General features: G+C 45.3%; 1 protein-coding gene across 5 annotated transcripts in view; it reads left to right on the top strand.

Moving 5' to 3' along the window:
* Positions 1-22,967, top strand: part of MTOR (mechanistic target of rapamycin kinase) — a 101,044-nt gene that overhangs the window by 10,812 nt on the left and 67,265 nt on the right. For 2 of the 5 annotated variants that reach the window (XM_060276244.2, XM_060276245.2), the window contains exons 8-23: positions 95-203; positions 955-1,141; positions 1,779-1,910; positions 3,910-4,154; positions 4,292-4,507; positions 6,802-7,007; positions 9,948-10,070; positions 10,266-10,355; positions 10,504-10,596; positions 11,688-11,822; positions 12,570-12,699; positions 15,577-15,827; positions 17,793-17,834; positions 19,739-19,825; positions 20,877-21,044; positions 22,316-22,428. In XM_060276244.2, the coding sequence (XP_060132227.1) occupies positions 95-203; positions 955-1,141; positions 1,779-1,910; positions 3,910-4,154; positions 4,292-4,507; positions 6,802-7,007; positions 9,948-10,070; positions 10,266-10,355; positions 10,504-10,596; positions 11,688-11,822; positions 12,570-12,699; positions 15,577-15,827; positions 17,793-17,834; positions 19,739-19,825; positions 20,877-21,044; positions 22,316-22,428 (2,327 nt within the window). The remainder of the gene's footprint in view (positions 1-94; positions 204-954; positions 1,142-1,778; positions 1,911-3,909; positions 4,155-4,291; positions 4,508-6,801; positions 7,008-9,947; positions 10,071-10,265; positions 10,356-10,503; positions 10,597-11,687; positions 11,823-12,569; positions 12,700-15,576; positions 15,828-17,792; positions 17,835-19,738; positions 19,826-20,876; positions 21,045-22,315; positions 22,429-22,967) is intronic. The other 3 variants (XM_060276246.2, XM_060276247.2, XM_035117075.3) reach the window with 3 other exon arrangements.

Here is a 22,967-nt window from a genome sequence, read left to right as displayed (position 1 = left end):
TGCAGTCTGAAGTGGTATGGCCCAACCATACATCTCAAGCCTCATTTTCTGCTCTGTTGCCATAACAGCCTTTTACCTTTTGTCTGTCTCTCAGGTGTGCTACTGGGTTCTGAAGTGCCGAAGCAGCAAGAACTCTCTGATCCAAATGACTGTCCTCAGCTTACTGCCACGCCTGGCAGCTTTTCGTCCTTCTGCTTTCACAGGTAAAAGTGCTCTTGCATGCTGCTTTTTCAGAGGTGGGATTTTAAAATTGCATTTAGCAGGAGGCAATAGGTGTAGGAGATGGGACTGCAGGAGCAAACCCATTTGCTATTCCTGTACAGAATGGAACATACTTCTTCTACTACAGACTGGTGGTGACTGGGTGGAATACATCCTACTGCTACAACTATGCTGGCTGAGGCTGATGGAAGTGGTAGTCCAAAATATCTGAAGTACTCCAGCTTGGGAAAGGATGGGATAGAACTTCCAGAATCTGTGCTTACTTTCAACTGAGTGTTTCTTGGTGCTCTGGAACCAGAGCTGTGCCTTAGCCCCCACTGTTCTTTCTCTGTGCCTACTGGTTGGTGGCTGTGAGTGACCTGTGAGCGTAAGCAAACTGCCTTTCCTTCCTCACTCACTAGGTAAGGACCCACAAGCAGGACCTAACATAATAAAAGCCTTGCTGAATCAGGCCACTGGCCCATCTAGTCCAGCATCCCATTCTCACAGTGGCCAACCAGATGCCTCTGGGAAACCCACAAGCAAGACCGAAGTGCAAGAGCACTCTCCCCTCTTGCAGTTTCCAGCAACTTTTAACCCAAAATCGCCCACCTACATTTGAAAGCCAGGCTTATGGTAAACAAGTTTGTGAGCAGATTTGGCCAGTAACCTCTTTCTCACCGAACAAATGAAGCCCTGAAATAATGTTGCTTCTGCTTCCTCTCTCCTCTTTTCATGTGAACTTGTGGCCAGCTGACCACTATCTTCCAGACACCATGAACCACGTGCTGAGCTGTGTCAAAAAAGAGAAGGAGCGAACTGCTGCTTTCCAGGCCTTGGGCTTGCTGTCTGTGGCCGTCCGGTCAGAATTCCAGGTGTACCTTCCCAAGGTCCTTGAAATTATAAAGGCTGCCCTCCCACCAAAGGACCTTACCCATAAGTGAGTGTGCTGCATGCAAAGGTCAGGAGACTGCTGTGATGTCTTTAAATTAGGTTTCCCTTTTAAATGATAATCTCCGAACTGTGATCTGTGGGAGGGAATGATTTTTTTACCCGGTGTTTCTTTTGAAACATACAGAAGCGGCCAAGAATTGGGCTTGTGCCAAAATTATAATTAATATGATTTAAAGGTTTCCAAGCTACTCAGAACATATTTAAAAGCATAATTGTAATTACATTATTCCAGTAATGCATTCACACAAAATGTTAACAAATTCACACAAGCCACCTACGATTCATTGATATAATTTATACACATACATATATAGAGAGATGCACACACATAAATAGAACACACACGTTACACACACATGCAAGCATGCTCGCACGCGCACACACAAAAATCCCTATATTTTAATTGTGGTAACCAGCCCTGGGATCTTACAAATTGATAATGGTAATAGTAATAATAATAAAATGCCACTGGGTTTTCTTCTGGCTCGTCCTTAGGTGGTGTTTGCATCCTGTTAATCTTTGTCTTGGGGACAGCAGGGGGCAGGAGAAATGGTTATACAAATAGGATGATATTCAGGATGACACTTCCTTCTTCTTGAAACTGTAATTCCGATGCACTTCAGCAGGAGGCAGAAGTCGGTGCAGGTGGATGCCACCGTCTTTACCTGTATCAGCATGCTGGCACGTGCAATGGGGCCCTCCATCCAGCAAGACATCAAGGAGCTTCTGGAACCCATGCTGGCTGTAGGACTGAGGTAGGGATTATCCGTTACCTCCGCCAGCCACTATGTGGCACTTGTGGGTTTGCGTTTCCCTCTGCTAACCACTAGCCTCTTTTCAAAAGATACAACTGGCTAGGACTCCGCTTCAGGCTTTAAGCACCACCCACATTTCCAACATGTTCTCTTTGGGTCCTGCTGCAAACACTACAGCAACCCTGGAGGGGGCAAGGTTTGTCTCTAGTGCTAGTTCTACTCAGGGCAGATGCACTGAAATTAATGGCCATGATTAACTTAGCCCCAGTGGGTCTGCCCTGGATAAAACTTGGTTAGTACTACCCCAAATACATCTGAAATGTCAAGTGGGCTTACGCCATGGAACTGTTGCACTTGGTGGCTTCTCCTTGGTGCATGCCCGCTTCATGGTTGCAGACACATGCCTCTTGTTTAAGTGCAGCAGTGTTCCCTACAGGGCTGGGAAACAATGGGGCCCTCGAGGCATCTCTGTCTGGCCCTCTGGACTCTCCTCCTTGAGTGCTTTTGCCTGGCTGGAATGTGTCCCTGAACTGTAACAGTTGCTCCCACTTGCTGGGATGGAGGGATGTGGGTGTTGTGATGTCCTAATACCAGACTTCCGTGCACTTGGAAGGTAGCTTACTAAACAAAGATGAGAGTATCACCCATTGCCCCAGCCGTTTTTTTGCCTATGGCCCCTATCCCACACTAGCATGTGTTGCCCATGCAGGAATGCACCTCTGAAGAATGGAATTGAAGGGATATAAGATACAGTTTAAGCGTGCCACCCATTCCTTCACCCAATTTCAGCTATCCTGCCGGTAGAGCGTTGGGCTATGTGTGCATTTTTGTGCTGAAGCATCCTAGAAGTTTTGACACTTTTTCAAAGTATTAATTGCATTGTTTTATTACTGACGTGGACCTCATTTGAGAGGAAGGACCAGATAGAATTTTAATAATAACGAATAATGATGCAGGGGTGTTTGCTGGGAGCACCCGTGTCCCCATCATCATGCATCCATTGGCTCGCCTTCCTGTGTTGTTGGTACATGGGTGTTGCTGCTGGCACAGTTCCCCGTTGATGGGCACTGGCAGAGTTTTTGTTTTTTCAACCTGTGTGTTTTTCTTTCCCCCTCCTGAGCTGGCCTTGCACTGGATGCTGTGAGCATTCTGCTGGCATAGCATCATGCAAGTTTAGGATTGCACTGTTAATCGTCTTGTGCACCTCTGTCAGGTGTAGGGGGTATGCAGAGCACAGCATGTGTTGTTAGCTCTGAGGAAGCTGCTGTTTTTCAGTAATGTCAAGTTCTCCACGTGTCTCTCCAGAAGGAAGTGTGTGCTGGTATTTAAAGTATTTGCAGAATTCCACATGAATTCCTTTGAAGGCCTCAGTGTCCACTTCTGTCATTTTGAATATCTCCTGTGAGGCAAATGCCCAAGCAAACAAGCAAGCATTTTTTATTAATCATTATTACCAGTGGGGGCAAGTTTGAGAGCTGAATTTTTTTGTCTGTTGACCTTCCACAACCCTCTTGGTAGGAGTCTGGCAACTATTGGGTATTATATCCATGCAAAAAGTCTGAGTCCGGAATTGTTTTCAGGCCTGGAAGGACTCTGCCGAGACATTTCTGATGATTTTTAAATTTGTGTGTCAGTGAAAGATAGAGAGACTTTTCCAAATAGACCCAAATGACTTTGATTTTTTAAAAAAATCTTTTGTGGGCTTTGACACCATCAAAGCCTGCAAAAGAGTTTGCCTAATAAGACTGGACTATTGGACTGGAGCAGAAGTGGAGAGCCTGTAACTCTCCAGGTGTTGCTGGACTACAACTCCAATCATTCCTAACCATTGGCTGTGCTGGCAGTGGCTGATGGGATTTGTACCCTAGTAACATCTGGAGGGGCACAAGTTCTCCATTCCCAGCCTAAAGGATGAGGAGAGAACTGCAAAAGGATTTGAACCCATGCTTAATGGCTTGCCAAGTTAAAGGACCTGTGTGGACCTCTGTCTTGCCCTCAGCCCTGCCCTGACGGCTGTGCTGTACGACTTGAGTCGCCAGATCCCCCAGCTGAAGAAGGAGATCCAGGACGGGCTGCTGAAGATGCTCTCCATGGTTCTGATGCACAGGCCCCTACGCCACCCAGGCATGCCAAAAGGCTTGGCCCACCAGCTGGCTTCTCCCAGCCTCACCAATATCCCTGAGACCAACGATGTGGGCAGCACCACACTTGCGCTACGCACCCTGGGCAGCTTTGAGTTTGAAGGTGAGCAATAGCAGCGGGAGGAAACAACTTGAAATCCTAAATGGGAGGGGCAGTAGGGTCACCCCTGCTAGTGCGTCTCATGCGTGAGAGAGGCAGCAAAATATTTTCTCCATTTGTTCCACCCCCTTCCCTTTTAGGGCATTCACTGACTCAGTTTGTCCGGCACTGTGCGGACCACTTCCTCAACAGCGAGCACAAGGAGGTCCGGATGGAGGCAGCTCGCACATGTTCACGCCTGCTCACGCCGTCCATTCACTTGATTAGCGGGCACACCCATGTCGTCAGCCAGACTGCTGTGCAGGTGGTGGCGGATGTCCTCAGCAAACTGTTGGTGGTCGGTATCACAGACCCGGGTGAGTGCACTTCTATGCCACTTCTATGGTGCTTTTATCAGGTTCCCAGCAAAGGATACAAACAGTGCCCACCCCCTTCTGTTCTAATCTTAATGTTCTGATCATTGGGTAGGCCAGCACTGTAATATCTCTCTTTCCCTGAGACCACAGAGCAGGGATGCCTTCATTTTTTTTTTTAAAACATAATTTTTATTGATTTTACAAATTACAAAAGATGGTACATACATATACACCTTTTCCACCTTCTTCCCACCCCCCTCCATGGGTCCTCCCCTGCCACAGAAGTATCCCACGCAGGTGGACAGTCAGAAGTGGTCCATTTTATGATTGGGTTTCTGTCCTCCTCCCCCTCCCCTGCCCCCGAAGCCCCCCCCTGCCACCAGGGAGCTCCAGTGAACCAGGGCAGTACGCAGGAGTTCATCCATCCAACCATCTATTGTCATACCAAAAAAAAAGAAAATACAAAAAGAGAAAAAGAGAAAAAAGAGAAGAAGAAAAAAAAAGACAAAAAGGAAAAAAGACAAAAAAAAAATTCATCATAATTGTTAAATTCATAATTGTTAAACCATATTTTGTGGGCTTCCCCACCCTCCCCCCTTCCCCGGTTTTCCTCCCTTATTTATCATCTTCAACAGTTTCATAGTTCACACCTTTATATCTTATACCACTTTTAAACTAACTATTATCATTTTCGCCTATTGTCCACTCACTGAGAAATCAAACTCCCATTTTTTCTTCCCGTGCCTAATTTTTACCCCTCTATAGGCCTCCATATTTTCACCTTTTTCCAGAGTCAATTCACTTTTTAAACCTATAATTATTCCCAAACTAACCTTACACCCCCCCGAGTACTGGCTCCACCCCACCAATCCAGCAAGTTCCATAGTCAGCAGTCCAGTTATAGTCCTATTAACCCATCCTTACAATCACAACTTCACTTTCCCTTCACCCCACCCCCTGTTTACAGTCTTTTGCCATCCAGGCCTCCATATCAGACCCCTGAGCTTCTTCTCTTCTCTGCTTAATTTTTCCTTCTTCCCTGTGGTCATTCTGGAGTTCCAGTAAGTCCAATCGTGCCCCCCTCGAAGGGGAGGCACTCCATCCAACTTTTTGTAGAGTAAAATCATCATTTTTTTCGTGATGGGCTTCATTTTGTGTTAAGTCATCACAGTCCTCATCATTGTCATTCTCACATTCGTCTTCTTCAGTTTCAAAAGCTTCATCTTCCAAGAAATCATATTCTGCCATCATCATCTGGAATTGTTTCTGTAACACTTGCCGTTGTGTCTCCTCTTGACATAGTTCTATTCTTGCTTCCCACATTAAGGTCAAAACAGTCCGCTGAAACTCAGGCGGGTACCTTTTTGTTGACATAGTTCAGTCCTGTCAAGGTCAAAACTTGTCACATGGGGTGGAATATAATCGCAGTCTATTTTCTCGACTCCATTTTAACAAGCTGGCTGCATTCTTAAAAATAAAGTTCGAACTCACATTTCAAAAGTATATAAACCAAAAAAGAATTTCCAAAAAGTCCAGAGATAAAGATAGAAATAGAATTTAACTATAAATCCTGATCAACTCACTGGATTGTCTGGGCTGCCGGCTCCCGAGGAACAGAAAGGTCTTTCTTAGTCTTAACTTCTTTCTGCAGGGCAATCACAACCACAGTCTCTCTCCCCTTTTACCCTGCATTTAGGGGAGATTCTCTTTGATGCCTTTGAGGAATCCTTTTAAGTTGAAATCTTCTGTTTACGGCTTCGGGTTTCTGTTTACTGTCTCTTATGTTACCGTAGGGGGGGGGTGGGGATGCCTTCATTTTTTTGGCTGAAAGGCTATATTCGCCTTTGGCCAGCTTTCTGAGGGGCTGGAGGATGCATGCTAGTGGTCAGATGTGGGTGTGGTCACCACATATGCTCTCATAATCTTAAATTCGGCTGTGGAAGGGGTTTTTTGACCTTTCCCCACTCATCAGTTGATGAACCAGAGAGGGTCAATTTGTATGCTCATTGGGATGCTGGGCTCATTGGGGTGTCTACTTTGTATCCCTGTTATTGCTGCCAAAATCAGTGGGGTCTTTGGGAATTAGCCACCCTTCCCCTAGAGAGCCACTGCCAATCAGAACAGACATTACTGGACTGGACGGACCCAGTATGAGGCAGCTTCTGGCATTTCTATGTCTTCCTCTAGCAAGAGAACAGGCACGGAAGCAATGCCTTCCCTGTGATTTGACTATCATTCAGCACTGTTAAACCAGGCGGCACTCAAGCACCTGCTGCTCAAATGTGCTCTTTCAGACCCTGACATCCGATACTGCGTCCTGGCCTCCCTGGATGAGCGATTCGATGCACACCTGGCCCAGGCGGAGAACTTGCAGGCTCTTTTTGTAGCCCTGAATGACCAGGTGTTTGAAATCCGCGAGCTGGGCATCTGCACCGTGGGCCGGCTGAGCAGCATGAACCCAGCTTTCGTCATGCCGTTCCTACGCAAGATGCTGATTCAGGTAATGGGAGTTGGAAGATTTCGGAGAGGCACCAAGAAGGTGAAACTGTCTGGCCCTGGAAGCAGAGGGAGCCCTGCTCCAGTTCAGAGGTGATCAGGTTTTATCCAATGCTAGAGTTGACTCATTGAAGTTAATGGCCATGACTCACTTAAGTTTATTAATTTCAGTGGGTCTACTCTGAGGCCACATTTGCACCATACATTTAAAGCACTGTGGCACCACTAACCAGTCATGACCTCCCCTAGAGAATTCTGGGAGCTGTAGTTAGTTAAGGGTGCTGAAAGTTGTTAGGAGACTCATCTATTCCCCTTGCAGACCTATGGTTCTCAGAGTTCCCTGAGAAAAGGGATTGACTGTTAAACCACTCTGCGAACTGTAGCTCTGTGAGGGGAATAGGAAGGTCTAACAAATCTCTGCACCCTTAATCAACTACAGCTCCCAGAATTCTTTGGCAGGAGTTCATGGTAAGTTAAGCATATGGAGTAAATGTGGCCTGAGTTGAATACAACTCTTTGTCAGCTTCGCTACACTAATAATAATAATTTATTATTTATATCCCACCCATCTGGCTGGGTTTCCCCAGCCACTCTGGGTGGCTTCCAACAAAATTAAAATATAATAGTCTGTCAAACATTAAAAACTTCACTAAACAGGGCTGCCTTCAGGTGTCTTCTAAAAGTCAGATAGTTTTCTCTTTGACATCTGGTGGGAGGGCGTTCCACAAGGCGGGTGCCACTACCGAGAAAGCCCTCTGCCTGGTTCCCTGTAACTTAGCTTCTCGTAGCGAGGGAACTGCCAGAAGGCGCTCGGCACTGGACCTCAGTGTCTGGGCAGAATGATGGGGGTGGAGACGCTCCTTCAGGTATACTGGACCGAGGCCGTTTAGGGCTTTAAATAAATAATAATAATAATAATAAGAAGAAGAAGTTATTTATACCCCGCCCATCTGGCTGGGTTTCCCCAGCCATTCTGGGCGGCTTCCAACCGAATATTAAAAACAGCACAGCATCAAACATTAAAAACTTCCCTAAACAGGGCCACCTTCAAGGTAGGTAGGTAGCCGTGTTGGTCTGATGTAGTTGAAACAAAAAAATAAATAAAAAATCCTTCCAGTAGCACCTTAGAGACCAACTAAGTTTGTCATAGGTATGAGCTTCCGTGTGCATGCACACTTTAAAGGTCAGCACCAACACTTTGAATTGTGCTCGGAAACGTACTGGGACCCAATGTAGGTCTTTCAAGACCGGTGTTATGTGGTCTCGGCGGCCGCTCCCAGTCACCAGTCTAGCTACCACACCCTTGTTTTGTCCAGGTTCCAGGTGCACTTCTCTAGGTTTTGTTTAAGGGACCTTGGCATAGCGACAGAGGAATCTGCCTTGTACTTTGTCATATGGGGAAGGAAATGAATTGAACTGCCATGTCTAGTAAACGTTCCTTGGGGAATATGGAGTTAACTTGTTAAGCCTGACCTGTCTGAGCACTCAGATTGGAAGGTGAGAAAACCATTGAAAATGTGAGGGATTTCACGTAGCCTGTCTTGAGTTGAGATTTAAAATCCAAAAGCTTCCTTGAACCTTGTTGATTACTAGGCTTATGAGTCACCTAGCCCCAGACCATACCCACAGTTCTTCTTTAGTATTCAGATCAAGGAGGGTCTCTCACAAAGGATATATACCAGTGAGGAGGATCATAGAAAAGTCTTATGTGAAGAACTGCCTGGTAAGTCTGTGGTCTTAGGGAATATGACCAGGTAGGGAGAGCTGGTTTTGTGGCTAACCATTTATTTAGTTGTTCTTTTGCTCCATTGGTGAGATATGCTGGTTTTCTATAGGTTTTTCTATGTAAAACATTTTTTTTTTGTAAGAACTTCCCTTTTTAGTTAATATTTAATTTTATTTCATTAACTCTTGTCGTCTCTGTTTATACATCCCTACATCTGGAGCCAAGTTCCGTGCTATTTGAGTTGTACTTGAGCAGACACAAGGGCTGTTTTGTGAAAGGCAGCCAAGGTAAAACCACTCATTCACCTGGTGGCAGTGAAAAGGTCTAAATGAAAGTGTGGGCAGGCAGAGGTGTACACTCTGTTTGGCTGGATCTCTCTTTCCCCACATGGCATAGGACCCAGGGTGCAATTGTGGTGCCTTCTCATACAGACCATTGGCCCATGCAGCACAATAACAGCAGCAGCTTTCCAGGTTTTCAGACGGGGCATTCCTAGCCTTACCTGGAGATGCTGTGGTTTGAACCTGGGGCCTTCTGCATGCAAAGCAAGTGCTCTGCAACTAAACTATAACCTTTCCCTTGGACGGGTGTATGTGTGTGTGTGCGCACACACACAAGGGGGGCTTCCTGAGGGCAGATGAGGAGGACCTAAAAGGTCCCCCTTTGCATTCTTAGCTTTCTTCTTGGACTTTTCCCTGCATAGGCCCCAACTAAGAATGAAAAGGTGTGTTTGTGCAATCGATGGAGAGAATATGAATGCTTGAGTTGGCATTATTTGTTCTTCAGTCCCTAGATGATGTTGGACTACAGCTCCCCTAATCCCTGGCAATTGGCTAAGCTGGCTGCAGATGATTGGAGTTGCAGTCCAGCAACATCTGGGGACTCAAGTTGAAGAACTTTGGTGTGGAGAGTCAAGACTTCATTGTGTGTTCTTTGGTGAAGCTTCCTAGCCAACCAGCAGCCTGATGTCCTGACCAAAACTGAAATCACCCCTGACCTGGCCTGATGTTACAAGCAGGTCTTTTCTTCATTATCTTTGCTTCTTCCACTGGAGGCTAAAGTCCACTGTTCCATTCCATTGAGATAAGGACCAGATGGAGAAAGATAATCTTTTGCTGCTTGAGAATGGGGGTTGTAGGCCTGTTATGTACTTCCTAATCTCCTTCTCACTGGAGAAATACTAGCTCTCACCTCCATGGCATCTTTTTTCCCCTTCAGATCCTGACAGAGCTGGAGCACAGTGGCGTTGGCAGAATCAAAGAGCAGAGTGCAAGGATGTTGGGGCATCTGGTCTCTAATGCCCCGAGACTTATCCGCCCCTATATGGAACCCATTCTCAAGGTAGGCCTTTCATAGCACATGTAGGATGATTGGCTTTTTTTTCTGAATTCATGTATACATTACGCCATTAATTTAATGATTTGCATCCACTGTGCTTTTCTGGGCGGGGCACGAATGCTCTGCTGAAATGGGCCACAAACGCAGACTTATTTTCCCCCCTTATCAAAATTCCTCCTTCTGCATGTCATTCAACAGGCATTGATTGTGAAACTGAAAGACCCTGACCCTGATCCGAACCCTGGAGTAATCAATAACGTCCTGGCTACCATTGGTGAACTGGCACAGGTAAACCTCTAGAAGTTTGGAATTTTCTTTTTGCTTGACAGAGCCATACTTTTCATGGCACTGTGAGCGCTGCCATGGTCACTTCATGCCTGTAAACTTTCTGTTCCTTCTGCTCACCCTCCAAATCCTCTTTTTCCTCCCTCAACAGGTGAGCGGGCTGGAGATGAGGAAATGGGTGGATGAGCTTTTCATCATTATCATGGACATGCTCCAGGACTCCTCCCTACTTGCTAAGAGACAGGTGAGCAACATGGCCTGCTTTCATGAAAGCCTTTTTGATTTTCCTCTCTAATCTTAAACTATTGTACAAAGGAAACTTAATAATCATCATCACTTTTCACAAAAAGACGCCTCTAAGCTACTTGCAATTCTTAAAATACAAATAGCATAACAGACATTAATACAAAATTTAGAAGAGAAATAATAGGACAAAAAACCCCGCAAAGTGCTCATTCAGGAAGCCACCTCCTCCCTTTATTTATTCATAAATCACAACCTTCTCAGTGATAGCCCCACATTTATGGAATGCTCTCTTCAGGGAAACTTGCCTGGTGCCCACCTCGACATTTGTTTTCCCAGGTGTTTGGGACAGCAGCAATGATGTGATACTATACTGTTCTTAAAAATATTTTTTTGCTTTTAGTATTATATTTTCTTTAGTTTTGATTTGGGACATTTATTTGTGGGAAGCTATGTATACACAAAACACACAAACTTCCAAGTGATCTGGAGTGAATTTTTGGAGCTCATTGCCATGCTGGTAATTCCCCAAGCCAGGAAGATTGGGAGGCACAATGTTAAAAAAATCAGCAAAGGACTTCGTGCCTACCTTTGGCGTTTAAGCCAAATTGCCCTTCTTTGCCCCTATATCTCTCATTCTTTTTTCTTTTTAATGTCTAAGGCCACCTTCTCCAGCCTGGTGACCTGCAGAATGATATCAATGGCTGTTAGCCACAATGGCTCGGCTCTTCCTCTGTGGTTGCAGGCAGTAATTCTGAACAGCAGTTGCTAGAACCATAGGAGGGGAGGGTGCTATTGTGCTCAGGTCCTGCTTGCAGAATTTCCACAGGCATCTGTTTGACCACTGTGGGAACAGGATGCTGGACTATAGATGGGCTGTTGTCCTGCTCTAGCAGGCTCTGTATGTTGCTGGGCTCCTAACTCTCATCACCCCTTGCCGTTGGCCATTCTGAGTGTGACTGACCTGAGTTGGAGCTCTACAACATTGGAGGTCACCAGGTTAAGGTAAGAGAGCCAACCGGTCAGTTGACTCCTAACTATGTCTCATAAACAAACAAACAAAAAAATTTTTTTACGGCGGATCTGTTCCAGGTGGCTCTCTGGACCCTGGGTCAGCTGGTGGCCAGCACTGGCTATGTGGTGGAACCCTATAGGAAATATCCAACTCTCTTGGAGGTGTTGCTGAACTTCTTGAAGACGGAGCAGAACCAGGGTACCCGGAGAGAGGTAGGCTGCTATGGGCTGAGAAACAAGGGCAGGCTTAGTAAAGATTATCTTGAATTCATGCCAAAGGGGATGAATAGAATTATGTTCTCTTGTGCTTTGAACAATTTGACCAACACACACAATTGTGTGTTGAATGATTACAGGTGTCCATGGTGAGAGATGAGAAGTTTTGATTTCTTACTGTGAAAAATTGTGCTCCACAGGTTGTTGGGGGGGGGGGGGTTACTTAAATCAATACTTTTCCTAAAAAAATGTGTGATGTACTTTTGAAAGATCCCTAAAGCTAATGATAGGGTGGCAGTAGTGCGGGAAAACATGTAAAGGGCTTTTTGTAAACCGCTTTGAGGTTTTATACCAATTTGTAGGCTTTATAACATATTTATAACTTGCAAATTAAATAGGTGGAGAAGGCTTGATAAAGTAATCAGGGAGCTGCACAGAGACACAAAGTGCCTCCTAGCTGATGGCTGGCTGGCAGAATCATCCCATCTGGTAAATTCTCAGCGTTGAATCAGTCACTGTTGTCTCCCTATCTATATTTAAGCCAGATCTGAGACTCTTAGGATTGCCCAGCTGTACACCGAAAGCCAGAATTCTGTCCTTGGAATTGCTGGTTTGCAGTTGTGCTTTCACAGTTATTGTCTGCCTTTTGCATTGGTGATGCTTCTCTTGATGATGCATTCCTTTGAAGCGTAATTATTCTGACCCCCCACCCCACCCCCACCCCACATCTTTTGTTCCTGTTAGGCTATCCGTGTCCTTGGCCTCTTGGGGGCTCTGGATCCATACAAGCACAAAGTGAACATTGGCATGATAGACCAGTCGCGGGATGCCTCTGCTGTCAGCCTGTCAGAGTCTAAATCAAGCCAAGATTCTTGTAAGTAGACTCAGAAAGGGGAGGTCCAGGGGTTCAGTCTGCTTCAAGGAAGAGCTCTTAGCATTGGTGCTGGGTCCCCTGTCCCCCCAAATTCTTATGACCAAGATAGAGAATGTGGCTTCCCTCCAGATGTTGGTGGACTTCACCTCCCGGCACCATCCCCATAACCATTGTACATTCTGGAGTCCCAGCAACATCTGGATCCCATTGGCGACCTCTGGCTGGTGCATGAGGTGTGTGTGTGTGTGTGTGGATTTTTTAAACCCCCAGTTCCACCCGCAAATGTATACACGAGTTGGAGTATTTGTACCTCACGCTTGAGTCGATAAAATGGAAATAGGTGGAGACCTTGTTCAGAGGGCTGCTGTGAGGATGGGCTAGATGGTTTCTACCACCACTCCTCTGCCAACAACAACAACAACAACCCCCACAACATTACATTAATAGCTCAGCAATGTTGATAAGCAGTGATCTTCTTTGATTCTCCTCAGAAGACATGGGGGATATGTAGAAATTTAATCCACAGGCCCCCTAGCCGGCATATTAAATGGCAGGGAGGGGGAACCTGTAGTCCTCCAGATGTTATTGAACTACTGCTCCCATCATCTCTAACCCTTGGCCGTGCTGGGTTGAAGCTGGCGGGAGCTGAAACATAGGAAGCTGCCTTATACAGAGTCTGCTTTATCTAAGTCTCGGTATTGTTGATGCTGACCAGCAGTAGCTCTACAGAGTTTCAGACTGGACATCTTTCCCAGCCCTCCCTGGAGATGCTGGGGATTGAACGTGGAAAATCCTGTGCTCTCGCACTCGGCTGCTTCCCTTCCCTTTAGATTTCAGTCATGCTATGGGCTAGAAGTGGCAATCATAGACTTTTCTGTTTGAAACCTTTCCTGCAAATAACCACTCAGTTTATTTATTTAGCCATAAAGATCTGCCCACCCTTCTCAAAAGAAAGGAAGTTGATGGGCAGTTTAGCCTCCAATAGCAGCCTGGTTTTAAATTCTGAAACTGTCTCCGCATCCACAAAAATTGTGGCTCCCCTTTTGAGGAGAAGCTGCCCATGAAAACTTCACACGTCAGCTCAGTTTTTCTCATTTCCTGTCTCTCTGCCTGTTTGTGTAGCTGTTTCCTGAATTAGAAATTTTAAAGGTGCTAAACTACTTGATGGGGTGGAACCATGCAGCTGTCTGCCAGATGTTTGCTTCAGTCTGCTCTCCTTTGGTGCAAAGTGTCCCCTCCCTGCACCCAAATGTAGCAATCTGGATTTACAAAATTGGGCATGATATGCCTGTTGGCCAAGTCCTGAACCCACAGAATAAAACTTACAAGCAGCTGTAATGAAGCATCCATCTATTTTGCACTATTGGGGTTTGATGGGAAACCAGGATTCTGGCATGGAGAGCCAAATGGAGAAAAGAAAGCCAACAAGAAGTAGAGGATATTATAAATCTCCCTCTCTCCAGCTGTGACTATAACTGATTAGCTTGTAAGCTTTCCTGAGAACTGAAAAGCCACTTAATACTGTGACTTATGATCAACATTTATTAAGGAAATGGTTTGACGGAGACACTTGTTTGGCCATAGATGGGATCTGGAAAGTTCCTGGCAAAGAGGGGTTAGTGTTTCATGTTGTGGTTCTGTTCAACTCCCCTGCACCATGTAATACCTCAAATACTTGCCCCATTGTAATGATAGAGCTGAAACAAGCTATATCCACAGTCAGTTGAGTTTAAACACAATGTTTGCATGCTAGATGCCCTGGTGGGTTATGGCTGCAAGTTCACAAGTGCAGAAAAGGCCTGGCAGTTCTAAGAAGCAAGAGATTAGCCGTGGAATAAGCTTTCCATTGGGCCAGGGGGCTACTGTGCTTCATTCAGTCCTTTGCCCCTCCCTATGCTCTGTGGCAGAAGTATAGATTCAACAAAATGGTTTACAACTGCAGAATAAATTAGGCAAACTAAGACTGGAGACATGTCATTTATAGCAACAGTCAACAACCTTTTTGGGGCAATGGGCACATTTCAAATTTGGAGAGAGTGCTGGGGGCATCAGACACAAAGTGTAGGAAGTGACATAGCACAAATTAGAGAGTACAGACATGGTACAGATTTTCCCATAATTGTATTTCCATACTAGAAAAGACTTAATCTGTTGAATATCTTCTGTTAAAGGTACATGAACTTGGTTTCCTCCCAATGCTAAACCAAAACCTAGGCTGCCATCCTGTGTCTGTGGGAGTAAGCCCTGCTGAACACAGAGACTTACTTCTGAGGAGACACATATACAATTGTACTATAAATTAACTATACTGTACAGTGCATTTTTAAGCCTCCTTGCAAAGTTTTCACATTTGCCTTTGTGAGGAGGGGGAATTCTTTAACATCCACCCACGCTTACTGTGTAGTAGTAGTTGCAGAAAATAACTTTCAGGAATTGCCTGATCTCAGGAAAGTAGCATCCTAGCTGGAAGGGCAAACTATTGAGATTCCAAGGATAAGATAGAAGCAGGAAAAGTGCACTAAAGTGGAACCAGTAGCATTTTAGGACCCTAGGGATTTCTGATTACCAACGTCCAAACAGCTCATTTATCAACCACAGCCCTACCACTTCACTTGTTGGCCAAAAGCACTTGACAGGCAGGAGCAGCTTAGCTGGCTCATTTCACAGAAATCACTTAGAAAGTTTTATTTCTGAAAGGGCTAGCGACTTCTCCCTTCTTTTTCTTTTTCAAATAAAAGCTCAGAGTCTTAAGGCCCTAGCCTAGAAGCTCCAAAGAAGTCTTCACAGTAGCTAGGGTTAGTGATTCAACATTTATATGGATCACATAATTGCCCCCCCCCCGGGTATATCTGCAGTTAATCCTCCCTCCCTTTTCAGCCGATTATAGCACCAGTGAGATGCTGGTCAATATGGGCAACCTCCCCCTGGATGAGTTCTACCCTGCCGTCTCCATGGTGGCCCTCATGAGGATCTTCCGGGACCAGTCCTTGTCCCACCACCACACAATGGTGGTTCAAGCCATCACGTTCATTTTCAAGTCTCTCGGGCTCAAGTGTGTGCAGTTCCTGCCTCAGGTCATGCCGACCTTTCTCAATGTCATTCGGGTTTGTGATGGTGCCATCCGCGAGGTGAGTGTGCCCTTGTCCGTCCTCCTCCACCCTCCCCTGAAACCAGAATCGGCTTTGAGAAAACAAAACTGAGAAGGCCGATTCCTGAAATATGGGGCGTTGCTGAGTTGTCTGTGTCTGCAGGCATGCTGCAACAGTGAGTGACCGCTTCCCGTCTCTGTTTCAATCTTTTTTTGGAATATTGTCTGTTACTAACCATTCTTCGCTGCTGCCTTAGAAGGCCTGCTATTTTGTGGCTTCCACTTTTGTGAAGCCTCTTTTGCTCTGAGCTAGCTTTCGCTGGTCTCCCTTGCCCTTCTGCCTGTTGTAACCTTCAGATCTCCATACCAGGCGTGTGCTGCTTTTTGTTGTGGTTGTGGCTGCTGCCCTCATTACTGTCAGCAGGGGAAGCACATGTGTGATGTCGCAGCTGGCCAGACTCCCCTACCTTGGTCCCCATCACAGTTCTGGCAAGTGCCGGGTTGCTCTGAGCAAGTTTCAATTCTAATTCCAAAACTATAGAGTTGTATCCAATTAAGTTTATAAGGGCAGATCCATCGGAATTAATGGACCTAAGCTAGTCATCCCCATTACTCCATTTGGAACACGGTGTATAGTTCTGGTTGCCTCACCTCAAAAAGGATGTCGTAGAGTTTGTAAAGGTTCAGAAAAGGGCCAGCAAAATAATTGAGCAACTCCTCTGTGCAGAAAAGTTGCAGCGTTTTGGACTTTTAAAGTTCAGGGACAAGGTGAGGAAGAGGTGGCATGATAGAAGTATAAACTGATGCATGGCATGTAGATAGAGAAAAGTCTTTCTCATAACACTAGAGCTCAAGGTCATCGACTGAAGCTGAATGTTGGACGATTCGGGACAAATAAAAAGTCTTTCTTTATGCAGTGCATAGTTAAACTGTGGAACTCACTCCCACAGGGAGACAGTAATGGCCAGCAACATGGATGGCTTTAAAAGAGGATTGGATAAATTCCTGGAGGAGGAGGAGGAGGAGGAGGAGGAGGAGGAGGAGGAGGAGGAGGAGGAGGAGGAGGAGGCTATCAATGGCTACCAGCCATGATGGCTGTGCTCTGCCTCAACAGTGGAGGCAGTAATGCTTCCGGGATACCAGTTTCAGGAAACCACAGGAGGGGAGAGTTGCTATTGTGCTCAGATCCTGCTTAAAGGTTTCCCACAGGCATTCTGGACTACATAGGCCATTGGCTTGATCCAGCAAGCTCTTCTTACGTTCTTATTAATTTCAATGGGCTTGCTCTGAAGAGGACTAACATTGGATATAACCTATAGTGTTTATATCAGACTTGAGAAACTCTTGTGGACACTTGCCACCAAAGAACTAAACCGCGGCCTAAATTTATGTTCTGCTTCAAGCAAACTGCAAGGCCCTATCATTCATTTTAAAATAATTATAAGAATGGATGGTAAGGATCTGAGACAAAAAAATGGCTGTTTGCTTTGTCATTGGCATACCCAGTGGGCTGGGATCAGAGATAATGAGTTTTCAATTCGTCTGCCAAACTGAAAACAACTATTGAAATTGCACTGGGACCCACAAAGGCCTCAGCTGCTTTTTGCTTGATTTTGCTTCCCGAATGGAGCACAATTTGGAGGAAGTTAGGGCCTGTGCAAGTCCTGTCAAAATCTTTTAAAATTTTAGCACAGATTCAAAACATTGAAGAGGGAACAGGGCTCAGGTTGTTCCCTGGATTGAGCTCCATGTATGTAGAGTGGACAAGCTGGGAACGTATGTTTGGTTAGAGCTGTGTGTTGTATGTGGGATGAGCTTTCCCAGCATGCGCTGCTGTTAAAGTTACCTTTGTAGGACTGCAGCCGCCACCGGCTGGTTCTCTCCCAGAACAAAACAACTTGTGGATTTCAAGGCCAAATTCTGGTGCTCTGGGTGCCTGGACCAGACTTGATCTGACTTCCTTGAAAGCTACATACTTTTGCCTACTCTTTTTAAAAAATTTCAGGTAAAAGAAGATGGTGACAGTGTGCTGGGGAGAAGAGCTGAGGTGGGTACATACGGCATTTAAACACCTAAAAAGGGTACTTCATGTGGTGTGTATAAAGCATCTAGTATTCCCAAGCAAAGGCAGCTTTCTGTCAAGCTTGGTGTTACACGTCTTTGATAAATAGAAGTACTGAAGACGACAACAAGAATCTACCGACAGCATACAAATCAATCTGGCTTATCTGACCCAACAAGCCCTCCCCGACCCTGTCAGAAATGCAAACAAACCCCACTGCAGCCAACCACACACAACCAACCACACCCTGCCCCGCAATACCTATCAATACCAAGGAAAGATAATAATGCAATAAACGAATAGAAAGAGAACCTACGCAGTTGACGCTGACACAAAACCCCACACGTACACTATACAAAATAATATAAGCCTCACCACCTAACCCCTCCTCTCTCCGCTCTTCTTCCCCAACCTTATACTGTATTCAACACTAATGTCTCACAACAAATGTAACTGATTTGTAACTTGAAAAAAGAGGCAAGGCATTTATTTTTGTAAACCATGAAAATCTTTCATAAAAGTAAATTAAAATAAATGGAAGTACTGTACAAAAGAAACCTGCAGACCAAAATATAGATGTTTTAGTTGTAGGCAATATGTGAAATTCACTTCTTTGTCCTCTCTACTCCTTTGCCTGTTCACTTCTCCCTTCCTGCACACACCACACAGTTTATCCATTCCCTAGGATACCTTTTCAGGCCTCATCCCCACCCCCCACCCCGCCTGACTCTGCACCTCTTGTCGCTGCTCCCCTTTCTGCCAAACCCACAGAACCCCATCCAAACTTATCTTTTGCTTCCCTCATGAAAGCTTTGCTGCTGAGATTCTGTTGCTTGTAGCTCTCATCCCCCGACCCCAAATCTGGAATGTTTATGAACATTCCATGGCATCAAAGCTGTTAAGCTGATGGCATGCCACCCAGACAACAGGCTTTGAGCCTTATTTCGGCACATGGTTCTCCCCTCCCCAAAGGTACTATGTCATGAAGCAACACCCAGCATGGGAACTAAGCAAAAAGAAGCAGGCTTCATTTGGGGACAACTTACCCTGGCATGAACTAAGCTAACAAGGGCCCCAAGAAAGGAAATGCATTCCTGTTAAGTCCTTACAAAATGCAAGTAGTCTCCCCACCCAACATGTAACCTAACCTTTCACAGTAGTAGCCATTTTACTCATTATCTTTTGTGAATATACCTATATTTAATACGGTCATAGAAACAGTGAATGAACCTGTTTTTTTCACAAAATAGTTTTCAACACAGACAGCTATTTTCCCACGCTTTTCTGCAACAGCCTCCTAATAAATTTACAGAGCTACTCCCTCCACCCCTTTCTGTTGCATTGTTAGGCTGAACCACCAAACAGATATTGACTATATAGTAAAAGGTGAACTTTCAACATAGAGCTTGGCCATCTTTTCTTCTGAAAAGGATGTGGATTCTCTTGCTGTGTGTGGTGTGCTTACAAATGCATCTAGGCACATGAGAGCGAGAGAGTTTTAGAGAGGGGGGAGTGGGGTGCAAGGGGGGGAGAACATGGCTTGGATATCATGGGTGAGTTTGGCTGGTGGGACAAGTTGGGGCGGGATGAGTTGGCAAAGTTCTGTGGTGCTCCAGTCATGTTGTCAGCACTTGCATGTCTTGATGCTTTGTGGCTTGTCTGGATGCCTCTTGCGTGTGCACACCCAAGGTTTTGAATTGTGCACAGGAGTGCCTGTGAACTTCACAGAAACGGTCCCAAAGCAAAATTGAGCCTGGTGTTTGCAGCATGCCATAGCAGCGTGGTGGGTGGCTGTTCTTGTAAAAGAGCTTGTGAGCAAGAGTTCCTGAGAACTGCTCCATCCCAAGCCTTACCTACATTTCTATAACCCCTTTCCCGTCTCCTTTCAGTTCCTGTTCCAGCAGCTGGGGATGTTGGTGTCCTTTGTGAGAAGCCACATCCGACCTTACATGGATGAAATTGTCACCCTTATGAGAGTAAGTGTAGCTGCCTTTTAGCTCAGTGCTTCTTCTGAAAGACTCCTTGCAGGAAACATGGACTCTATAAGGGCACAGGGAGCAACTTCATGCTATTAGCCCATCTAGTTATCTGCCCTGACTGGCAGTAGCAGCTGAGAACATCAGAAAAGTCCTGCAGCTGAGGCACTGTGGAAGCTTGAAAGCCACCACTTTAATTTTGGCAAGAGGCTTCCCAAATGTACAGCTGGGCATTAATGAGTTCTGATATATACCTTGAAAATTTATTAGAAGCATTTTTTATGGAACAGATGTATTAAAGCAGAGTTTTGTGGTTTCCTGGGCCCAGATTCCCTTTGATCCTATTAAGAGGCACCAGGAGGTGAACGTAACTCTTTATTGAAGTCAAGCCTGGCTTGGTTTTATTTGCTCTGCACTGGAAAGGGAAATTGAGTTGGTGGTGGTTGTGGTCCATGCCCTGGTGTTTATTTTGTTCCAGATCATGTGTACTAAGTTTGCTTTGCTTACAAGAAAATCATTTCCCTCTCTTTGGGTTGGGGGTAATAATCCTTTCAGGTTCTTCTGGCAGCCTGCCTGGTGGGCTGCATAACAGACCCATTTATGAAGCCAGGTGAGAGACAGGAGGATTGTATTTCAGCATGGTGCAGAGGCCTACAGCACATAGTTAAAACTGAAATGCACCACTGCAAGGCATAGTAATGGCCGCCAGCTTGGACCACTTCAAAAGGAGCTTAGACAAATTCATGTAGGCTAAGGCTATCAATACCCACTAGCCATGATGTTCTGCCTTTGCATACCAGCTGCTGGCGCTCATGCGTGTGAGAATACTATTGCGCACATGTCCTGCTTATCTGCATCCCATAGGCATCTGGTTTGCCACGGTGAGAACAGCCTTTTGGACTGGGCAATAGCTGCAGTTTGTGTGAGATCTTAAGTTTTGGAGGACTTGAGAGTCACCTGAAGCCTCCCTAATTCATCCTATGCGCTAAGTGTTCTTTAGCTTTGTATTTTTCAAAGTGTCCCCACCCCTAACCCTCCTTTCTCCCTCCAGGACTTCTGGGTTGTGAACAACTCGATACAGAGCACCATTATCCTCCTCATTGAGCAAATCGTGGTGGCCTTAGGTGGGGAGTTCAAGCTCTACCTTCCCCAACTCATCCCTCACATGCTGAGAGTCTTCATGCATGACAGCAGCAGCAGCCGCAGTGTCTCCACCAAGGTGAGCACAATGCTGCATTGGGGCAGCGGTCCTGGATGGCACCTGAGTGTCACCACTAATATATTTCAGGACAGTTTTTAAGTAGTGGATTGAGTGTGGTGGTTCAGCTGGCATTCAGCATCTTTCCGGAAACCTTGTTAATTAAAAAATGCCCCTTTGCTTTTGCATTCAGATGAATATGTAATACCATTTGGGTGCATACACACCATATATTTAAAGCACTTCATTCATTCATTCATTCATTCATTCATTCATTCATTCATTCATTCATTCTCTTCCTTTTTCCCTGACAGCTTTCAGATAAAAACATAGGGGGGGAATGAAAAACCAATTAAACATTAATAGAATTAAAGCACACACACACACTCTCTCTCTCCCCCCCAAAGGATCCTGGGAAGTGTAGTTTGCTAAAGATGCTGGGAATAGTAGCTCTGTAGGGGTAAACATGGGTGGCACTGTGGACTAAACCACAGAGCCTAGGGCTTGCCGATCAGAAGGTCGGTGGTTCGAATCCCCACGATGGGATGAGCTCCCGTTGCTTGGTCCCTGCTCCTGTCAACCTAGCAGTTCAAAAGCATGTCAAAATGCAAGTAGATAAATAGGTACCGCTCCGGCGGGAAGGTAAACGGCATTTCTGTGCGCTGCTCTGGTTCACCAGAAGCAGTTTCTTCATGCTGGCCACATGACCTGGAAGCTGTCTGTGGACAAACGCCGTCTCCCTTGGCCAGTAAAGCGAGATGAGTAAAGCGAGATGAGTGCCCCAACCTCGAAGAGTCGTCCGTGATTGAACTTAATGGCCTGGGGTCCCTTTACCTTTACCTTTAGGGGTAAACTACCCAGGATTCTTTGGGGGAAGCCATGTTCTTTAAATGAATGGCATGACTTGCCTTAGTATTCAGGCAAACATGATCAGCTGCAATACATTCTCTACGAGGGACGTATTGTGTTCAGTGGTATGAAATTATACAAGTGGAGGTACCCTGGGAAAAGCACAGAGAGGTGTGTGGCTTGAGCAGGGAGCTGATCATTCTCTTACATTCACTTGATGCTTTTCGACAGGTGGCGGGGAACCTGTGGCCCTCCCACGTATTATTGGATGATAGCTCCCTTCTTTCCTAGCCATTAGAAGTGCTGGTCAGAGCTAACAGGAGTTATAGTCCAACAACATCTGGAAGGCCCCATCCCTAGTTTTCCTCTTTAAAGCATCCTTGTGGTTAATCTTACAGTGACTGTTTGAATGTCATTCCTATTGAGCTTTCTCTCCTTTCCAGCTGTTGAACGCCATCCAGCTATTTGGAGCCAATCTGGACGATTACCTGCATTTATTACTACCTCCCATTGTAAAGCTTTTTGATGCCCCAGATGCCCCACTGTCAGCTCGCAAGTAAGTGCTGGTCTCTCCTGTGTACTTCTTCTCTCTGCAGGGTAGCCCCTAAGCGTGTTCCTTGGTGATCCCACATTTATTATTACTATTATTATTGGGGTGTTTTTTTTCAAATAAAACATTCTTAGAAGAGACTCATTCAAATTAATGGACCTACGTTAGTCATCTTCATTAACTTGAATGGCTCTACTTTGAGTGGGGCGAACATTGCCTACAACCAGTTGTTGTTGTTTCAATTATGAATCCCTTTCACTGAGGCATCCATAAGCAACTTATAATATAATAGCCTATATAAAACAGTTACAGATGTAAACACAGTTAAAAACAATTGCACATTTTATTATTATTATTAATTAGATTTTCACCTTGCACTTTCCTCCAGGGAGCCCACTGTGGCGATATAATAAAGAATACAATAAAGTTTTTGTTTTTTTAAGAATTTGAAAAAGGTTTGAAACAACAGCACGTGCATAAAATCAGTTTGTGACTTTCATTTCTGCCTTGTCTTCCCACTATCCATTACAGAAAAACTGTAACCT

Source organism: Zootoca vivipara, chromosome 6 (assembly GCF_965207765.1).
Source record: "Zootoca vivipara chromosome 6, rZooViv2.hap1.1, whole genome shotgun sequence".
NCBI lineage: Eukaryota > Metazoa > Chordata > Lepidosauria > Squamata > Lacertidae > Zootoca > Zootoca vivipara.
Note: the sequence above shows the minus strand (reverse complement) of the source record. Positions and strands in the feature narration are given on the sequence as shown.